The 18,093-nt window shown below is 41.0% G+C and overlaps 1 protein-coding gene across 2 annotated transcripts in view; it reads right to left on the bottom strand.

The window, feature by feature from the left end:
• LOC104609497 (putative LRR receptor-like serine/threonine-protein kinase At1g56140) overlaps positions 1-10,067 on the bottom strand; it is a 39,784-nt gene extending 29,717 nt beyond the window's left edge. For both annotated transcript variants that reach the window (XM_010275828.3, XM_088891545.1), the window contains exons 1-3: positions 9,827-10,067; positions 1,841-2,027; positions 113-184 (exon numbers count right to left, since the gene is read on the bottom strand). In XM_010275828.3, coding sequence (XP_010274130.1) covers positions 113-184; positions 1,841-2,027; positions 9,827-9,962 — 395 coding nt within the window. In that variant the 5' untranslated portion in view covers positions 9,963-10,067. The remainder of the gene's footprint in view (positions 1-112; positions 185-1,840; positions 2,028-9,826) is intronic.
• Between the last annotated feature and the right edge of the window lie 8,026 nt (positions 10,068-18,093).

Genomic DNA, 18,093 nt, shown 5'->3' with positions numbered 1-18,093 from the left:
TTCGCATGTGTAATAAGAAAATCCCCAATTCAAGCTAATCAACAATCAGTATAATAATTAAAAAACTGAAAATAAAAAATAGATTGACAGGATAGAGGTTGAAAAGTCTTACAGAAAAACGAGATATTTCAAATTGTCAAGCTCTTCTGGAATTGTTCCTTGCAAATTCATCTCAAGTATTTTCCTGGCAACGCAAACAAAATTCATGAGAATAAATAATTACGATGGTTGGCCAGGTAGGGTTGGACCTGGGTCTCGAATTTGGAACAGATTTGTCAGACGGGTTGGACCTGGGTCAGGTCTTAAAGGAACTGCACGATTGATTCAATCAAATTTACTGCAGATCCACATCATCAAAAGCCAGAGCTGGTGTTTGAATACGGAATTTTTCAATGATCCAAACCCGTTAAGCTTGTGTTTAGAATTGATCTGGTCTCAAACCTTACCCTCTCCTTACATTACATGTCCTACTGAGAAAATTCTATGATTTCGATCGATTAGGGTGCAACTGGGGTTGATTCAATCTGAAAACATCAGGTTCGGTTGGGTCCGATTGAAGTTTAGGTTAGGATTTGAAAGATATGAACCTAATTTTAACTATGGATTGTCAATCCGACCCAATTCGAATTCAGCATGTCTTCAAAATTCAAATTTGTATGTAAAAAACTATAAATATTATAAAATATGCAGGGGTGCAACTTCGGCAGATGAGTTGAACTTTTATCATTTTCAGAAAAAAAAAAAAGTTCTAGAACTTTTATCAAAATTTAAATGAACCGCCGCTCAACGGCTCAAACCAACAAATAATATAAGGAGAAAATTCACAATTACTACTCTGTACTTTGAAACGTGATAATTCAATAGCTAGACTTTCAAAATGTGCCAATCCAGTATTTTTCATTAACCATGGCATTTGGAAAGGTATAAATGCCCTTTGAATATCATCTACTTTTTTTTATCAATCATCTAAACGTTGACAAAAAATAAACAATTCTAAGTCATTGCCTCTTCTATTCAAGAAAGTTGGGGGCTGTCTCGGTGGGCATTTTGGTGATCCCAACTTTCTTGAACACAAGAGGAAAGGATTTGGGACTATTTATTTTACATCAATGTTTGGATAATTTGATAAAGAAAATGGAGAAGAACGGATAGGCCAATTGCAGAATTCTGATTTTCACTGTAGATCTACAACATTTCGAAAGGTCAATTACCCCCACCCTATGCATCAATGCTCGCCCATGAATTGGCATCAATTCCAAGCTGGCACATACCCCAACTGTTCTAAACCTATGAGTTCTTACCCTAGGCTGAATTGTCATTCTCCCTAAAGAAAATTAGATGACACTAATGTCTTTTTAAATGCCACTTAACAGCTAGTTAATGGGCCGGTTAATGATAAGTACAAATTGACACATTTTGAAAATTTGGATACTGAATTATCACATTTCAAAATTCGAGAACCAAAGTAACACTATGCCCAAAATACATGATACCAATCAGGAATTTTCCCTATAAAATATTAATTCATGTCAACCCAAGCTCAACCCAAAAAAGTCGGATTGGAGTTTCAATAACTCGGGTTGGATTTGGGATAGGATTAACCTCAACCCGAACTTATCCGACCCAACCTTGCACCCCCTAATTTCAGTCATTTTGGTAAAATAATTTCAACGATGATTCGTGAATTAAGGTAGAATAAGGATGTTGAGCAGTTGAGGTCAGACCATAGTTTTGAAAACCGGGTTGGGTGACCCGATCTAACCAAAATAAGGATGAGATGAGCTGATCACCAATTTCGTGTCCAGTTTTTACAGCATGAGAGATGGAAAGAGAAACCTACAGATGTGTAATGTGACAAGTGGCTCCATTATTGTAAGAACAGCTGCACTTGAGCCCCGGGTTGTAACTGGAGTCGTCGATGTTGGTTGACTCGATGATGGCAGCACCACTACACGGGTCTCCAGTCGTGTTCCATGAATTAGCGGGTCGGATATTCCATCTTCGAAAGATAGAATTTATGGCCGTTACTGTTTCATACATCAAATCCGTCACATAAATATCTAAGGAAAAACATGTTTCGTATTCACAAAATAGCTACCCAAACTTTTACGTGTATCAAATAACATCCTCTGTTGGTAAATTCAGTAAAAAATATTGATAAAAAAATGGTCATGTGGGTATCACGCGACCTTTTTAAGTTTTTTTTTTTTTTTTTTTTACCTCATTTGAGTTTTCCTAGGACAGAGGTGTATGAGATTTTTTGGTTATATGACTTTTACAGCTTTAGTATGACCTCTATGGTCCTATGGCTATGGACCTGAACTTCAATACCAGAGGCTTATTTCAATGAAAATATAGAAATAAAACCAAACCAATGGGGTAATGCACTAATGTGGTTGTTTTCCTCTCCCTGTTAATGCCACTTAACATTTACATGTAGAGGCATGTTTGAAACTTTTCATAACTAAGGCACAATCCCATAGTTTTGGTGTTTTTGGAGTTTACTTATAAAATAATTACAAAGAGCCACCAAAGAGTTCAAGATTCAATGATAAGTTACTTAAAAAAAATCAATGATAAATAACTTTTCTTTTGGATAAATTACAAACTGCCACCTTCTACTGGGAATAGTGATACTTAAAACCTTCCAAACTTTCATTTGTATAAAACCAACCACCTTGATCTTTCAGATTCTTAACACTTTGCCCCTATTGTTAGTATTCTGTCTAGATTCTTAGCACTTTGCCCCTATTGTTAGTATTCTGTCTAGAGATGTTAGTGGGTTGGGTTAGGTGGTGTAAATTAGGGCTTTTCATAAGAAGACCTAACCCGACCAAACCGACCAATCCGGACTGACCCAATCCAAGTCAGCCGGGTTTTCTTCAGCATTGGTCGGTTTTGGGTTATAAAAAATTATAAACCGATGATTCGGTTCGGTTTCGGTTTTCATATGCCAATCCAAATCAAACCAACTTAATAGTTAGTTTCTAGTTAGTAGTTACAAGTTACAACCTACTTAGTTCCTAGTTAACTAAGTTGTCTCTATCCTAGTTACACTTTAAGTTAGGTTGTACAGCAACTAAGTCACCACTAAGTAGAGCCAAAACCGACCCAAACTAACCCAAACCGACTCAAACCGATCAGGTCGGTTTTGCTTAACATAGGGTCAGTTTTGGTTTCAATTTCAGGTAACCTGACCAGGCCGAGTCGGTTGAAAAAATATTAGTAAACTGACCCAACCCGACCCATGAACAGCCCTAGTGTAAATCCACACTAATCTGACCCTATCAAGTTAGGGTCAGGTTAGTCTTAGTTAGAGTTCGGGTTGGGTTTGGGATGAACCCATATTGCCTGAGTTGACACTATAGTCTTGAATAGTGGTGTCAATTGGACTAGATTTGGTCCAGTCCAATCGTCCAATGTGAGTTCATTATAAATGGACCAGGTCCAATCCAATCCAATAAATGTTTTGGACCAATTTGGACCAGTTCAATTTAATGTTTGGACTGTTCAATATGTTCCATTGACACATATATTCTTATCTTATATCAATGGACTAGATATTGGTTTAATCCAACCCAATCCAATATAAATTTGTTATAGATGGACCAAGTCCAATCCAGTCTAATAAATATTTTGGACTAGATTAGTCCAATCCAATATCTCCCCATGGATAATAACATGTAAGGGAATGAGATGTTTCCCATGTGTGACTGCAATGTTATGTAAGTAGATGTGGGCAGAGTTATCGTAGGTAGGAAATCCGGACTCAACATGACCCATTGACATCCCTAATTCTGTCAATTAACTCAAGAAAAGATTCAAATGTAACTATCATATGCATGTTTATGAAACCTCAAACAGAGCCCAATGGACTTGAAGTGTGAACAACACAGAGCCGCCCATATCTTGTACTGAAACTTAATTAATTATAATAGGATGACGAGAATCAAACATTAGACTATTTAGTCAAAATGACTTTGATGCAATCTCAAAAAACCATTCAACCTAAAAGCTTAAACTATTAAGTGAAATCCTTGAATATGTTTTATTCTCTAACACAGATAAACAGGTGCTTCTCAAAGATGATTATTCCGTTGTCATCAACCATTTCAGAGACAAGCGGATTGAGGCACCTTGGAGGTGGAGCCATTTGCTGGTGGATGCCAAGAGTCTTGCTTCTATTAATGACCTTATTTCAGTTTAGTACATTCAACGAACTCAAAATATTGTTGTTGATGGATTTGTTAAGTGGTGTTTATTGTCAAATACATTTGGAGATTGGCCTAGCAGTGCTCCCTCATGTATTCCCTTCTTATCGAATTAAATTTTTTTCTAGTAGCAAAAAAAAAGAAGCGAAGAAAAAAGTGGGAAACTACTACAAAAAATACAGAAAATAAAACAAAAAAAATGATGAAATAAAGGAAAATAACAAAATAAAAAACAGAAAACCTTGCTTCATTTTGTCAGGCCGGGGCAGGTTTGGGTTAATATTGCTTAGGGTCAGGTTCGGGTGCTGACTATCATATGCATATTTATGAAAACGAATTCGAGAGGATTAGATCTGGTCTCCTTGGAGAGATATTCCTAATACAAGGGTGGGTGTACTATGAGATCGGTGTGAGATACATGGAGAAAATCCCAATTCCCATTTTAGCCCAATTGAATTGTTATTTAGCCAAGTTGGTTAGGTAAAAACCATGAGTAGAGACAGAATTGGTTATGGGAAGTCCACCATCTCCACTCATCTAAAAGGGATTTTGAAAAATAATAAGATAGGAATCTAAAGCAAGGACTAAAATATTAGTATCAGGTATCATAGCGAACAACTTGGATATGGATACGGATACGGGTACGCTTGGAAAACACATGGATACAGATGAAAATTATAAAAATGCTTTAATACGCTAAGGAAATGCATATAAATTCAATAATTATATTAATAACTTCAAGTTTAATGTAAAGATAACTACAAATAACGTATAAATACATAGGAATTATATATTTTAATGGTATATCTGAAGAAATATATTATTATTGATATAACAAGATGCATAGATATTATACAATTTTATTGGTAATGCATCAATTTTTATTTTTATTAAAATCCAAGGACAAAAAATATGCAACCAATATATTTGAATTATTATATCAATTATTTTTATTTTACTATTTCAGTTTTTAACATCAACAAAAAAAAAATCAACTAAAAATTAATTTGTAAATGTTTAGTAAATAATACTTTCACTTTTGTAAACAATAAATATGTTTATATAAAATTTAAATGGAATTTTGAAGATGCATATCATATGAAAATTCATAAATTTTAATTACTAAAATAATTATTCATTATTAATATTTTTTTTTAAATAGAAAAATATTTTTTATTTAAATGTAGATTAGTGGATTTGATAGATTCAATTTTTATTATATTCTTAACTATTTTGTAAACAATATTTTGTCTTTTTAATAATAAATACATTGTTATTTAATGTAAATTAAAATATTAACTAATAATTTATAAAATAATTATTATAATTTATCAAATCTACATAAATAATTCTAAGTATTAAAATAATTATTCTATTAATAATACTTTTATTTGTATAAATATATTGAAATTAAAAATCATTTATATATATGTGAATTTGATAAATTATTTTTTATTGGTTTATAAAATAATAATTTTGAATATTATTCTTGCTAATTTGTACTTGGAGTTATTGAGTATACTATTTGTTTAGATTAAATGTAATAATTAAGTTTAATAAAAGAAAATATAAGGTAACTTGATGGTTAAGGTCCCTATGCTCTTGGATGCTATGCAACTCGGGTTTTAGGATCGAATCATGCTAAACTCTTTTTTGTAGCGAAGTATCGGTATGTATCAGCTGATACACATACGGTATGGTGTCTGAATCATGCTAAACTCCTTTTTGTAGCGAAGTATCGGTATGTATCGGCTGATACACATACAATATGGTGTCTGTAGAGGTGTAGATCTCGTATCTTCTCTTACTGATATTATTGAGTTCAAGTCGAATTGGATCTTCATAATACCTGATTCAATTCATGAACCTAATCTGATATATAATAAAATATTAATTTTTAACTTTTTTTTTGGGAAAATCTATAATGCAGGAAAGAAATGATATAAAAAGAATTTTGATCAATCAAAATTCACCCATAAATTTTGATAAATAACACCTTATTTGCTATCATGTTTATGATACCAGTTGTTTTTGGATATCATATCTTTTCTATATAAATAAATAAAACTTTATAATTGAATTTATAATATATTTTCTTTATAACATTTATAATATTATTATATTTATAATCGAATTAAATTGAGTCAAAACACTCGAATCGAGTTTGAATGGAAAATTTAAAGCTCCACGGTCCAAACTTATAGTCAAGTTGAGCACCAATATAAGCTAAGAGGAAGTCATATAAGAGCCAAAAAAAGAAAAAAAAAAAACCATGTCTTTGACAGAGTGCAACTTGGCATGGCCTAATGATGTGAACCCAGATTTCCTACCCATTCTCTATCCGCCGTGACACATCTATCTAACACAAATGTCTCTTAACTGTTGTCTGTTGACGTAGTGGTGAGTATGAAAACGTATATTGTCTTTCTCGTTCAAAGACAATGCCTCTTGACTCTTGATTTGAATCCTCGAAAAGAGATTAAAGAAAAAACTGAAATTCTTTATTCAGATGATGTGATTTGACCCTTACAACCTGGATGCCGATCTCAACTCATAATCAAATTTTCCAAAGATAATTTGTATAAAAAATGTCCAAAAGCAGTAAACTTATTAAATAGCAAAATTTTACTTAGAATGGAAATTGGCCCGACTCGAAATCCCAATATCTAAACAAAATATAATTTGTTAATTTTTGGAATTCTCAAAAATGACAAAATTCCATGACTTACTAAAAATAGTAAATTTTCTAAAATTACATATGTCAAAGCCTATAAAAAAGGGCGTAGAAGAAAAATCTGCCTCTACATACAAGTCCTGAAGTCCTTATCAAGTATCAAGCCACGTCAAATCCATCGTTCATTCGCTTGAATTTAAGTTATAGCCTCCGCCTTTCCCATGTGTTAGGCCATTTGTATTTCTTTTTTTCTAATTTAACCGCTCTAAGGAGTTTATGGCGCCAGTATCCGCTTTACATAATAACACCAACTGGTTCAAGCCGATTCTAATCGGGATTGAGAGATTGGTTTGACAAATTTTAGGTTCAACCTGACTCGATCTGACCTTAAGCCTTTTTTTTTTCTGTAGTTTAGGCAATACACACATGTAATCTTTATGGAATTTTAGTTTTAATTAGGAGAATTAAAAAATTATTCAGTTAAAATGAAAAACTGAATTCAAAATTTCAGTTTTATTTTTATTTTTTTGGTTTTTGGTTAATTCGGTTCAGTTAGTTCAGTTTAGAGTTTTAAAAGTATAAATATGATTAATCCAAAAAATAAAATTAACTGAATTTCATTATATAATATATATATATTTATTTATATATTAATATACAATATATAATATATTCTAATGAAATTTGGTTCTCATAACATATATTATATTATTAAAATACAGTTTTAACCAAAATAATTGAATGCTAAACCAAAAATTTCAATTTAGATTATTTTGGTTTTCCTATAATTTGGCTTTGGTTCGATTTTTAATTTTTAATTTTGGTTTTTAGAGTTATGATTTATTTGGTTTTTAATCAAATAAACTGAATACTCACCCCAACTACCACTATTATAATACCGGTTGATTGGTTACAAATATTTCCAGTATCATACTCAAACCCATATATAAATGTCAGTCAACCTTAATCCACTAATTTTAAGTTTGAGAAGTAAGAACATTTTTAACAAAAAATGAAGAAATTAGACCAATCTTAACCCAAACCTAGTTCAACCCAATCCAAAGTCATCAATGGTTAGGGCAAATCTAACCCGGCCGAACTTACACCCTAATTGTGTTAGAATTATTGGTTTGTGTTTTTGGTTCAACCTAAGCTAACTTAAAGCCATTTCAACCCGAACTCATTTGGACCTTAATGAAACATGATTATCAAATCCGATCCAATCTGTGGCATTAACAGTATATTTGTTTTTACTAAAAGGCTATACGTACAACCATTTAAGTGTCACTATACCAACAACTCAGATTCGACATCGGCCAATCCAATCCAAGCCCAACCCTAAACCTGATGAAGACTGAGTGGAACCTTGCTTTAAGAGATCCGAATAACATGGATTTACCACCGGACCCGACCAACTGCCATTTCTACAGCTAATCATCAAGAAGATTCAGACTTCATTCTAGAGCCAACCTGTATGAACCGCACACGGACCCTGAATTTAACAAGTTTCCCATTTCTTATGTCGGCACCCGAGGTTTGACGTAGAGGGGATGTTTGTCCTAAACGCTCGTAAACGCTTAGTTGGAAACAGTACAAATGGAAATATGTATAACGTAAATACATACAAAATAATATAAAATATAAAGTTTTGCATTCTATACATTTGAATTTTTATTCTTTTTAAACTCAGCCGTGAAGTAAATGTTCAGGGATAATCATTAACCCCTAATATAGACTACCTGTAATTTGACTCAAATAAAAATAAACTTTATAAAAAAATATATCTTTAATATTTTTCTTATAGAGCCATGGAGCTATTAATTTATTGCAGATTATTTTCTTAAGTAACTTGTAAGATATTTTATACAGATCGGTCAAACATGACACGTCATGTCTCAATAAACATATATGGAATTATGGATAAGAATATGATAGGGACGATGCAAAATAATATAAAATACTTCATAACTACATTATTTAATTTTTAAAGAGAAATATACGATATAATAAACATGCATATCTCTGTACATGGTCTTAAATGCATTGATCTAAAGGGTCCCACTACTGACATGACATAGGTTGCTGGCCCTTCAATCTTCCACCGTTAATTATAACCATCTTATTCGGTTGGCGGTATGTGGTCAGACCCAGAAAAATCTTTTGACTACCCAAGAACTGAGACATGAGCGAAGAAAATTTAGAATTTCTGAAGCTAATTAGTTTCGTTGCAAGTTTTGGGAACGTCTGGGAGATGGGAACAGGGTTCCCGGATGGTCGGCGATGACGTTGCTCCAGAGAGATTTGTTGGACTTTCGATAGTTTGACATCCAATCGATAAGGACAGGGAAGACATTAACGTGGTAGTCGGATAGATTTTGACAATAGGAAACAGCTGAGGAAAGATAAATTGGACCATTGGAGTTGGAGGGTGTGGCCGGCAGCCCAGCCGGCCGGAATCCCTAGCTGAGTTTTTCAACAACGGCAGCCGGCAAAAGCGGTTGAGAAACGTAAACTTGACGGAGACACAGAGTGATTATATGACCACCGAGCAGTCACTACGATAGAAACGAATTTGATTTGGATATATAAATTCAGGTTACTGAATACTGAGGCTGATAGATCCAGCTCTGCGGCGAAATAGAGCGCTGAGAACTGGAGTTTAATTCGCAGGTATAATAGAACGCAGATTCGGCGTTTTGAATCGCAGTCACTAATTGAGATTGTAGAATCTCAAGGTTATGGTCAATCGGATCTGCCAACGACTTATCTACTGTTAGATCTGGACATGCTTTCTGGCAGACAGTAGCATCATCTGATGATTAACGATGTTTTTATATATGGTCTATCAAACATTCAAATTAATTACCAATTATACGCATATATTGATGAAGACAGAGAAGGAGATAGAGAGATATTAACAGAGAGAGAGAGAGAGAGGTACCTTCAATTGGATCAGTAGCTTGAGCTTGGGATCTATCGACCAGGCAAGAGAAGAAAATGCAGCTCCAAACGACGGCAACAGCTAGAGAACACGAAAACGTCGACATAACCTTCATCTTCTGTTTAGAATCTATCATGTTGTGAAGGGCAAGAGGTAACTGAGCATTCAGTTATGAGAGAGAGAGAAACAGAGAGAGAGGAATTTTAAAGCTGATGTCTGAGGAGCAAAAGGCAATTAAGAATGATACATGTCAAAGTGAACACGATTTGATAATACGGAGGCCAATTGTCAAAAAGTAAGGTGACGTAGACACGTTCACGACCTCAGTCAATGTTGTTGGGCAGACGCCACCGTGGGAAGCTTGGGACCAGCCAGAGAGAGCTACTTTGCTCGCATTGGTGCTGGTGGATGAGCTCCAGCTGCTCCACATTTTCATTTTGTTTCTTTAATTGTTACTTGAGGCTTCTCTTCCAATGAACATGGGAGGCGAGGGGATTAGAAAGGCAAAGTTAAAGTTCATAAATCAAGTAAATATATGTGGACAGTTCTGATTGAGTTTTTTTTTTTTCGATTAATTTTCACCTTTAACCGCTTTTTTTCCCAAAGTGCTGGTTGCGGGATTGGATTTATTCCGCGTCAATGAGTTGAAAAATAAATTTATAAGCATTGATGTGGGTCAGTTTGGCCCAGCCCACATAGTGGCTGGGAGGCCCTGCTAGCGTCAGCAACAATTAGGGAGCTTTGCTGTGGAGTCAATCACATAGCTGTTTGGTGTATTCGCCGGGGCATGTAGTCTGACCTCGTACGGTTTTCATCTGGGATGTTCATCTTCACCTATCCCCAGCATGCTCAAGTATAAATAAGAAGTAACTATCCCTTAAAAGGGGCTAGAACAGAGAAACTTTAACATCACTCAATCGTTTACTCCCTGCACCTGCATTGTCTACCTAGCATTGATTCAGGGAGATCTAGTACATCCGAGGACTCTTTTCAAGGGCTCTCCTACACAATTCCTTACTCTACACCTCGTACTAACTTGAGCGTCAGAGCCTCTACCTCGGGTATCCATCCTGAGGCCTCTGACACTCCTTGTCTTGCAGTATCTTTGGCCACCTAGGACTTCGCCTCGACTTGCAGTCCTTGGCTACCGTAGTCCTCGGAAGGAACACCTCTTCTCGACCAGCAGTCCTCGGCTACCATTAGTCCTCGGAAGGAACACTTCGCCTCAGCTTCGATCAATCTCTTCCGAGGCCCCAAGGTCCTCGGCTAACACTCGGAACCTGAAAAGTGAATTTACCTCGTTGCCCTCGGCCAATCCGCACGGCAACAATTGGCGCCGTCTGTGGGAACCCGTTGCTAAGACGATACCCACTTTAGGATAAAAAGTAATAATACTCAAAATCCAAACCCCCCATAAGCTCGAAAGTCATGGTGAGGAGAGGCAGGAATAGTCAGAACCTAGCCACCTATGAGCAATTTCAAGTCGTCATCGATCGTTTGGACTGCCTCACCCAACGAATGGAGGAAGTTTTCCCCCAAGTAGGAGGTCCCTCTCAAGGCGACTGCCCCGTTGGGGTGTCAGAAGATGAAGGCCGACATGAGAACATTGAGCCACCAGCTCTCGGCCACGGAAATCCGCTGGCTGAACCGTTAGAATCGGGCGATAATCGCCTCTCGGACTCACCTCGAAGGAATATCTGTCTTCCTAGCCAAAGAGAGAGCGTGCCTGCTCAATCCGAGGACAGTCATCAATCTTCGAAGCAGCACCACCGCCGCCGTAGGAAGGCCCCCCGGGACGATGGCGGGCACCTCGGTCGCCCTAAAGTTCGCTCCTAAAGCGAGAGCCGATGCCACCCCACCCCACCTCTCGTCTCAAATCTAAGGGGCATTTTGAACAATCATCACGCCTGTAGAGGAGCGTGCGACCCTATCTCGGAATATTTAGGAGTCCGAGCTGACACCCACCGGGTCCGCGAAGACAGGAGCAGGTCCCATGCCCGTGCTGACCTATGGTTCGCTGAATTGAGAGCCGAGATTGGGGCCGTAAAGGACAAGCTCCGCCAGGTTAAGGAGAGCCGAGCTGATGCCTTAACCAGTCACGACAACTCCACCGGCCGCATGGATGCATTCACCCTAGAAATCATCTCGGAGCCTCTCCCCCCACACTTTAAGGCACTCATGATACTATACGGCTACTCCAACGCCTTGACGTGCCGGACCATACAGGCTACCTTTAGGGAAGCCGCTCGCAACTGGTTCTCTAGCCTTCCTCCTCGATCAATCAGCTCGTGGGAGCAATTTACACCCTTGTTCCTCGCCTACTTCATTAGTAGTAGATGATGTCGGAAGAGTGTGGTCTCTCTAATGTCGTTCAAACAGGAGGCGGGTGAAAGCCTTTGGTCTTACATCGACTGCTTTAAGAAAGAAGAGCTCGAAGTTTGACACCTCGACCCTATGATCTCCATGCACGCAGCCATCAACGGACTCTGCCCCAGCTCAGCTCTCAAGTGCTTGGTTGCTAAGACTCCACCAAAGACTAAACTCGAATTCCTCAAAAAGGCCCCAAAATACATCGTGGCCGAGGACAGCCGAGAAAGGGTAGCCGAGCACCACGACGGGCCCCCGGAGAAGAAGAGGCAAGGTGGGGACCAACGCCACCCTAGCAACAATGGCGGAAAAGACAACAAGAAGCCCCCAGCTCTGGCCTTGGCCTACAAGGATTACACACCACTCAACTCCACCCGCACCTAGATACTGATGCAGATCAGGGAAGAGATGTTTGTGAAGTGGCCAACGAAGCTAAAGTGGAACCCCAAGAGGGGGAGCCCTACGAAGTACTGCAAGTACCACCGTAGCACCGGGCATGACACAGAGGACTGCTATGATCTAAAGAATGAAATAGAGTCTCTCATCCACCAAGGACACCTTAAGCAGTTTGTTGGAGGAGAGGCCAGCACCTCGTCATCCCAACAACAGCATCAGCAGCACTAGCAAGTGGCAGGTGTCATCGACATCATCGCCGGGGGCATGGCCTCGAGTGGAGCCTCGGCCTCGGCTCGAAAAGCCTACGCCAGGCAGCCCAACATCCATGCCCCGAAGAAGCAGAAGTACCCGGATGCTCCGTTGAGGTCGAGCTGTCCACATGCCCTCGTCTTCACCGACGAAGACTTAGAGGGGCTTGCTATCCCCCATGACGATGCCCTCATGGTCGCAGCCATCATCTCCAATTTTATGGTAAAGAAAATCTTAGTGGATAGTGGCTCGTCAACCGATATCCTTTTTTACGACACTTATGAGAGAATGAAGCTCGTGCCAGAGTGGCTCCAGCCCACCGATGCTCCCCTCGTTGGCTTCTCCGTCAACATCACTAGGCCAGAAGGAAAAACTACCCTACCCATCATGGTAGGGACAACGCCACACTAGGTAACTTGGATGCATGAGTTCCTAGTGGTGAAGGTTGCCTCTCCCTACAACGCGATAATGGGAAGACCAACCCTTCATGCACTAGGGGCAGTCATGTCTTCTTATCACCTAGCCCTTAAGTTCCCCACCGAGCACGGCATCGGAGTCGTTCGTGGGAACCAGCAGATCACCCGCCAATGCTATGTGGTGGCACTAAAAGGAAAAATAAGGAGAACTTGTCACTGGAAGGCCTCGACCCATGGGAAAAGCCAGTGAGCCGAGGACCTCGTCTTGGTTCTCCTGGATGAATCAAACCCAGAAAAGACGGTCCGTGTTGGGTCCAATCTCCCCCCTGAACGTCTGTTTGAACTGGTAGGTTTCCTTAGAACTAATGCCAACGTCTTTGCTTGGTCCGCCGTTGACATGCCCAAAATTGACCTTTCGATCATTACTCATAGGCTGAGCATAGACCCGATCTCTAGGCCAGTCCAGCAAAAGAAGAGGAACTTTGCACCTGAACGATGGAAAGGCTATAGGAGAGGAAGTTGATAAGCTACTCGATGCTGGTTTCATCCATGAGCTACATTACCCCAACTGACTATCTAACGTGGTCTTGGTAAGAAAAGCTAATGGGAAATGGCAAATCTGTATTGACTTCACAGATCTCAACCGAACTTGTCTGAAGGATAGTTTTCCTTCCCAAGGATATACCTCCTCGTCGACACCACCGCAGGGTATGAACTACTCAGCTTCATGGATGCCTTCTCCGAGTACAACCAGATCCAGATGCACCCCAACAACGAGGAGAAGACATCTTTCATCACTGAGCACGACACGTATTGCTACAAGGTAATGTCGTTTGGCCTTAAGAATGTAGGGGCCACTTACTAGTGCCTTGTCAACAAGGTTTTCAAGAATCAGATGGGGAGGAACATCGAAGCCTACGTGGATGACATGGTAGTGAAGTGCCTGAAGGCCGAACCGCACACCTTGGACCTGGCTAAGACCTTTGATACTCTGCGTAAATTCAAGATGAAGCTCAACCAGAGCAAGTGTCCCTTCAGGGTTACCTTGGGAAAATTCTTAGGCTTTGTCATCACTCAAAGATGCATCGAAGCCAACCCATGCAAGGTACAGGCCATACTAGACATGGCATTCCCTCGGTCAGTAAAGGAGACTCAAAGACTCACTAGTAGGATAGCCGCCCTCAACCGTTTCATGTCAAAATTGGCAGATCGCTGCTTCCCTTCTTTCGCGCCATCAAGAAGCTAAAAGATTTTCAGTGGACAGAGGAGTGCCAGCGTGCCTTCGATGAGCTCAAGCTATACCTCGCCTCACTCCCGCTCCTCGCTCGACCTGTATCAAGGGAAACCCTATATTTATGCCTATAAGCCGGAGATGAGGTCGTCAACTCGGTCTTGGTAAAAGATGACAGAATCCAGAGACCTGTATACTATGTCAGCAAAGTCCTCAACGACACCGAGGCCAGGTACCCCGAAGTGGAAAAGCTAGCTTACGCCCTCATCACCTCGACTAGAAAGCTCAGGTCGTATTTCCAAGCCCACACCATAGTGGTCCTGACAAATCAGCCCCTTAGGGCCGTCCTCGCTAAGCCAAAGACTTTGGGACGCCCAATTAAGTGGGCGAAAGAACTATCGGAGTTTGACATACAATACCAGCTAAGGCCAATGATCAAAGCGCAAGCCTTGGCTGACTTCATAGCAGAAAGCACTTTCACTGGGCACCTCAACCGGCCTCTCAAAGATGAGTCAAAGGAAGCACGACCGGTCGAGGAGGCCCCCCCTCTGCATAGAGACTTTTTGTCGACGGTTCATCCAACGCCAAAGGGGGTGGAGCGGGCCTCATTATCCTCACCCCCGATGATATCGTCATAGAGTATGCACTAAGATTCGAGTTCCCTACATCCAACAATGAAGTCGAGTACGAAGCCCTCTTGGCAGGGTTGCAGCTTACCCGAGACCTCGGCTCTAAGCACGTTGAAGTCCTCAATGACTCACAGTTGATGACGAATCAAGTCAACAGTGAGTACGAGGCCAGAGAACAAAGCATGGCTAAGTACCTCGCCAGAGTTCAAGAGTTAGCCCGCCACTTCCAATGCTTCTCTCTGCAACAAGTCTCGCGAGCTGAGAACACCCGAGCCGACGCCCTCTCTAAATTGGCAAGCACATCGGACGTGGCCCTCGGCCGCACTCTGCACATGGAAAGATTGGCCCGACCCTCCATAGAGGACATCCAAATCCTCCCCATAGAGGCCAAACCATCTTGGATGGATCCTATCATCAACTTCCTATTAACGGGAAGGCTACCCGATGACAGGAACGAAGCCAGAAGACTCTGACGATAGGCAATGCACTACACTCTGCTAAAGAGGATATTATATAGAAGGTCCTTCACTTTTCCTTACCTTCGGTGCCTCCACAGGGAGAAGGGCGATACGTGCTCCGAGAAATTCACGAAGGCATCTGTGGTAATCACCTCGGCAGCCAGACCCTAGCCTAGAAAACATTAAGGCAAGGGTACTTCTAGCCGACACTTCACAAGGATGCGGCCGAGTTGGTGCAAAGATGTGATCAGTGTCAAAGACATGCCAACCTCTGCCATCAACTAGCCACACCCTCTCGGCCCTTAGCAGCCCCTGGCCCTTTGCCAAGTAGGGGATGGACCTCCTTGGCCCCTTCCCTTAAGTAACGGGAGGCAGAAAGTACCTCGTCGTTGCTGTGGATTACTTTACTAAATGGGTGGAGGCTGAATCCCTAGCCACTATCACTACGCAAACAATTCAGAACTTCTTTTGGAAGAACATTATTTGCCGCTTTGGCCTCCCTCACATGCTAGTCACAAACAATGGAAAACAATTCGATGTTGCTAAATTCCGAGAATGGTGCATCTCCCTCGACATCAGGCAACAGTACACCTCGGTGGGCTATCCCTAGACGAACGGCCTGGCCGAGGTCACGTACAGAACCATCCTGGATGGACTAAAGACTAGGTTGGATAGAGCTAAAAGCCTGTGGGCCAACGAATTACACAACGTCCTTTGGGCATATCGAACCACACCTCGGACAACGACGGGAGAAACCCCTTTCGGCTTGACCTACGACACAGAAGTAGTGATCCCAGCGGAGATTGGCCAACCAATGCTTCGGATCCAAGGGTATACCGAGGCCGAGAATGACGAGGTGCTAGAGCAAACTTAGACTTGATAGAAGAATCCCGAGAACAAGTACCGATTAGGATGACCACCTATCAGCAGTGCGTGGCCCACTACTTCAACTCTAGAGTGAAAGCAAGGCACTATAGAGAGGGAGACCTTGTCCTCAGGAAGGTCATGGTTCCTGAACCTGGAGTAGGAAAGCTGCGCCCCAACTGGGAAGGCCCCTACCAAATTAAGAAAGTTCTTGGCCCCGGCACATTTCGGCTGGAAAACTTAGATGGAAGACCCATCCCTCGAACGTGGAACTCGGAGAACCTTCGGATGTACTACAGATGAATGTATTTTTTTTTTTATGAAAATAATGAAAGAATGAATGAAGCAAAGTTACTCTTCCTTACCTCGTCACCTCGTCACCTTGGAGCGTGGTGACCTCCTTGGCTATCAGTACTTAGCACAAAGAAAATAATGAGACAGAGCCCTCGACTTTGCCGGTGGGATGCCTTGACCTCCCCCGAGAAAACGCTTGGTAAGAATGAGTTAGGGGAGCTGCACCCCAATGGTGCTACTCTGCCGTGGCTCTTCATCTACCCAAGTACCTCGATGGTATACTTTGGCCCTAGACCTCAACCAGGGTGACAGGTCTCTTCGGCCTCGCCTGGGATAGCACGGAATTTGGAAGCCAGGCAAGCCCCGCCTCTGACGTATGACTTCGCCTCGGCTCCTAATATCCCAACAAGCCGAGATGAGCGTGCAAATAAACAAACACTACGACCGAATCATGTGTGCCTTGTGTATTGTGGTTTCAACCTTTTGGAGGGGCAAGGACCTCTCACAAAAAAAAAGGAAAGAGAGAGAAAGAGTAAAGGGAAGAAACAACATGCATGAAACACAGTATACACAAAAAGCGACTTCATTCACTATTCAATGTTGGTCTTGTATAGCCTTTACAAAAATTTTGTATTGCCTTAAAAAAAAAAACAAATGGCAAGTATTACAACGATAAAAAAAACAAAAAAGGGGGAAAAAGTCTATGCTTGTGCCTCGTCGTTGGCAGGGGGAACAGCGTCTTCAGTTGGGTGAGCCTTAGCAAGAGCGTCGGGGATCACTTGCAGTCCCTCGACATCAAAATCTGGCAACATCTGTAGGAGTGCCTTCTTGGTATCTTCAATACCGTTGAGGTAGGACGATGAAGCTTACTCCACCAGCACATCCAGGTAGTCGGAAAACTTCTTGTACACCTCCACTGCCTCAGCCGCAACCTTCTTTGAGTCCTTTGCCAAAGCTAGGGCTTCGATAGCTTTCGCCTCCGCCTTGGCAACCTTCTTTTCGGCCTTGGCAGCTCATCTCTCTGTTTCCATGACGATGCTTTCCAGCCGCACCCGCTCAATTTGCTATTTGGAAAGCCCATGCCACGCCTCCTTCAGCTGAGCGTCAAGACGATCCCAACGCAATTGTTCATCCAGAAGCACCTTTCAGAACTTCTAGTGCTTCTCCTCAGCGGCGGCGGTTGCCTTCTGGAGCTTCTTCCTTTCCCTCTGGAGCTTCTCCTCCATGACCTTCTTCTCCTTCTTTACCTTGCCAACACGACCCATTGCCAGTCTTGTTCGGTCCCCCAAACCGACGAAGTGCAGACAGGCTTTTCACAAAACCGATCAGCAAAAAATAAAAAATAAAAATATATACATGATTA

The sequence above is a fragment of the Nelumbo nucifera genome, chromosome 7, assembly GCF_055504915.1.
Source record: "Nelumbo nucifera cultivar China Antique chromosome 7, China Antique-T2T, whole genome shotgun sequence".
Taxonomy (NCBI): Eukaryota; Viridiplantae; Streptophyta; class Magnoliopsida; order Proteales; family Nelumbonaceae; genus Nelumbo; species Nelumbo nucifera.
Note: the sequence above shows the minus strand (reverse complement) of the source record. Positions and strands in the feature narration are given on the sequence as shown.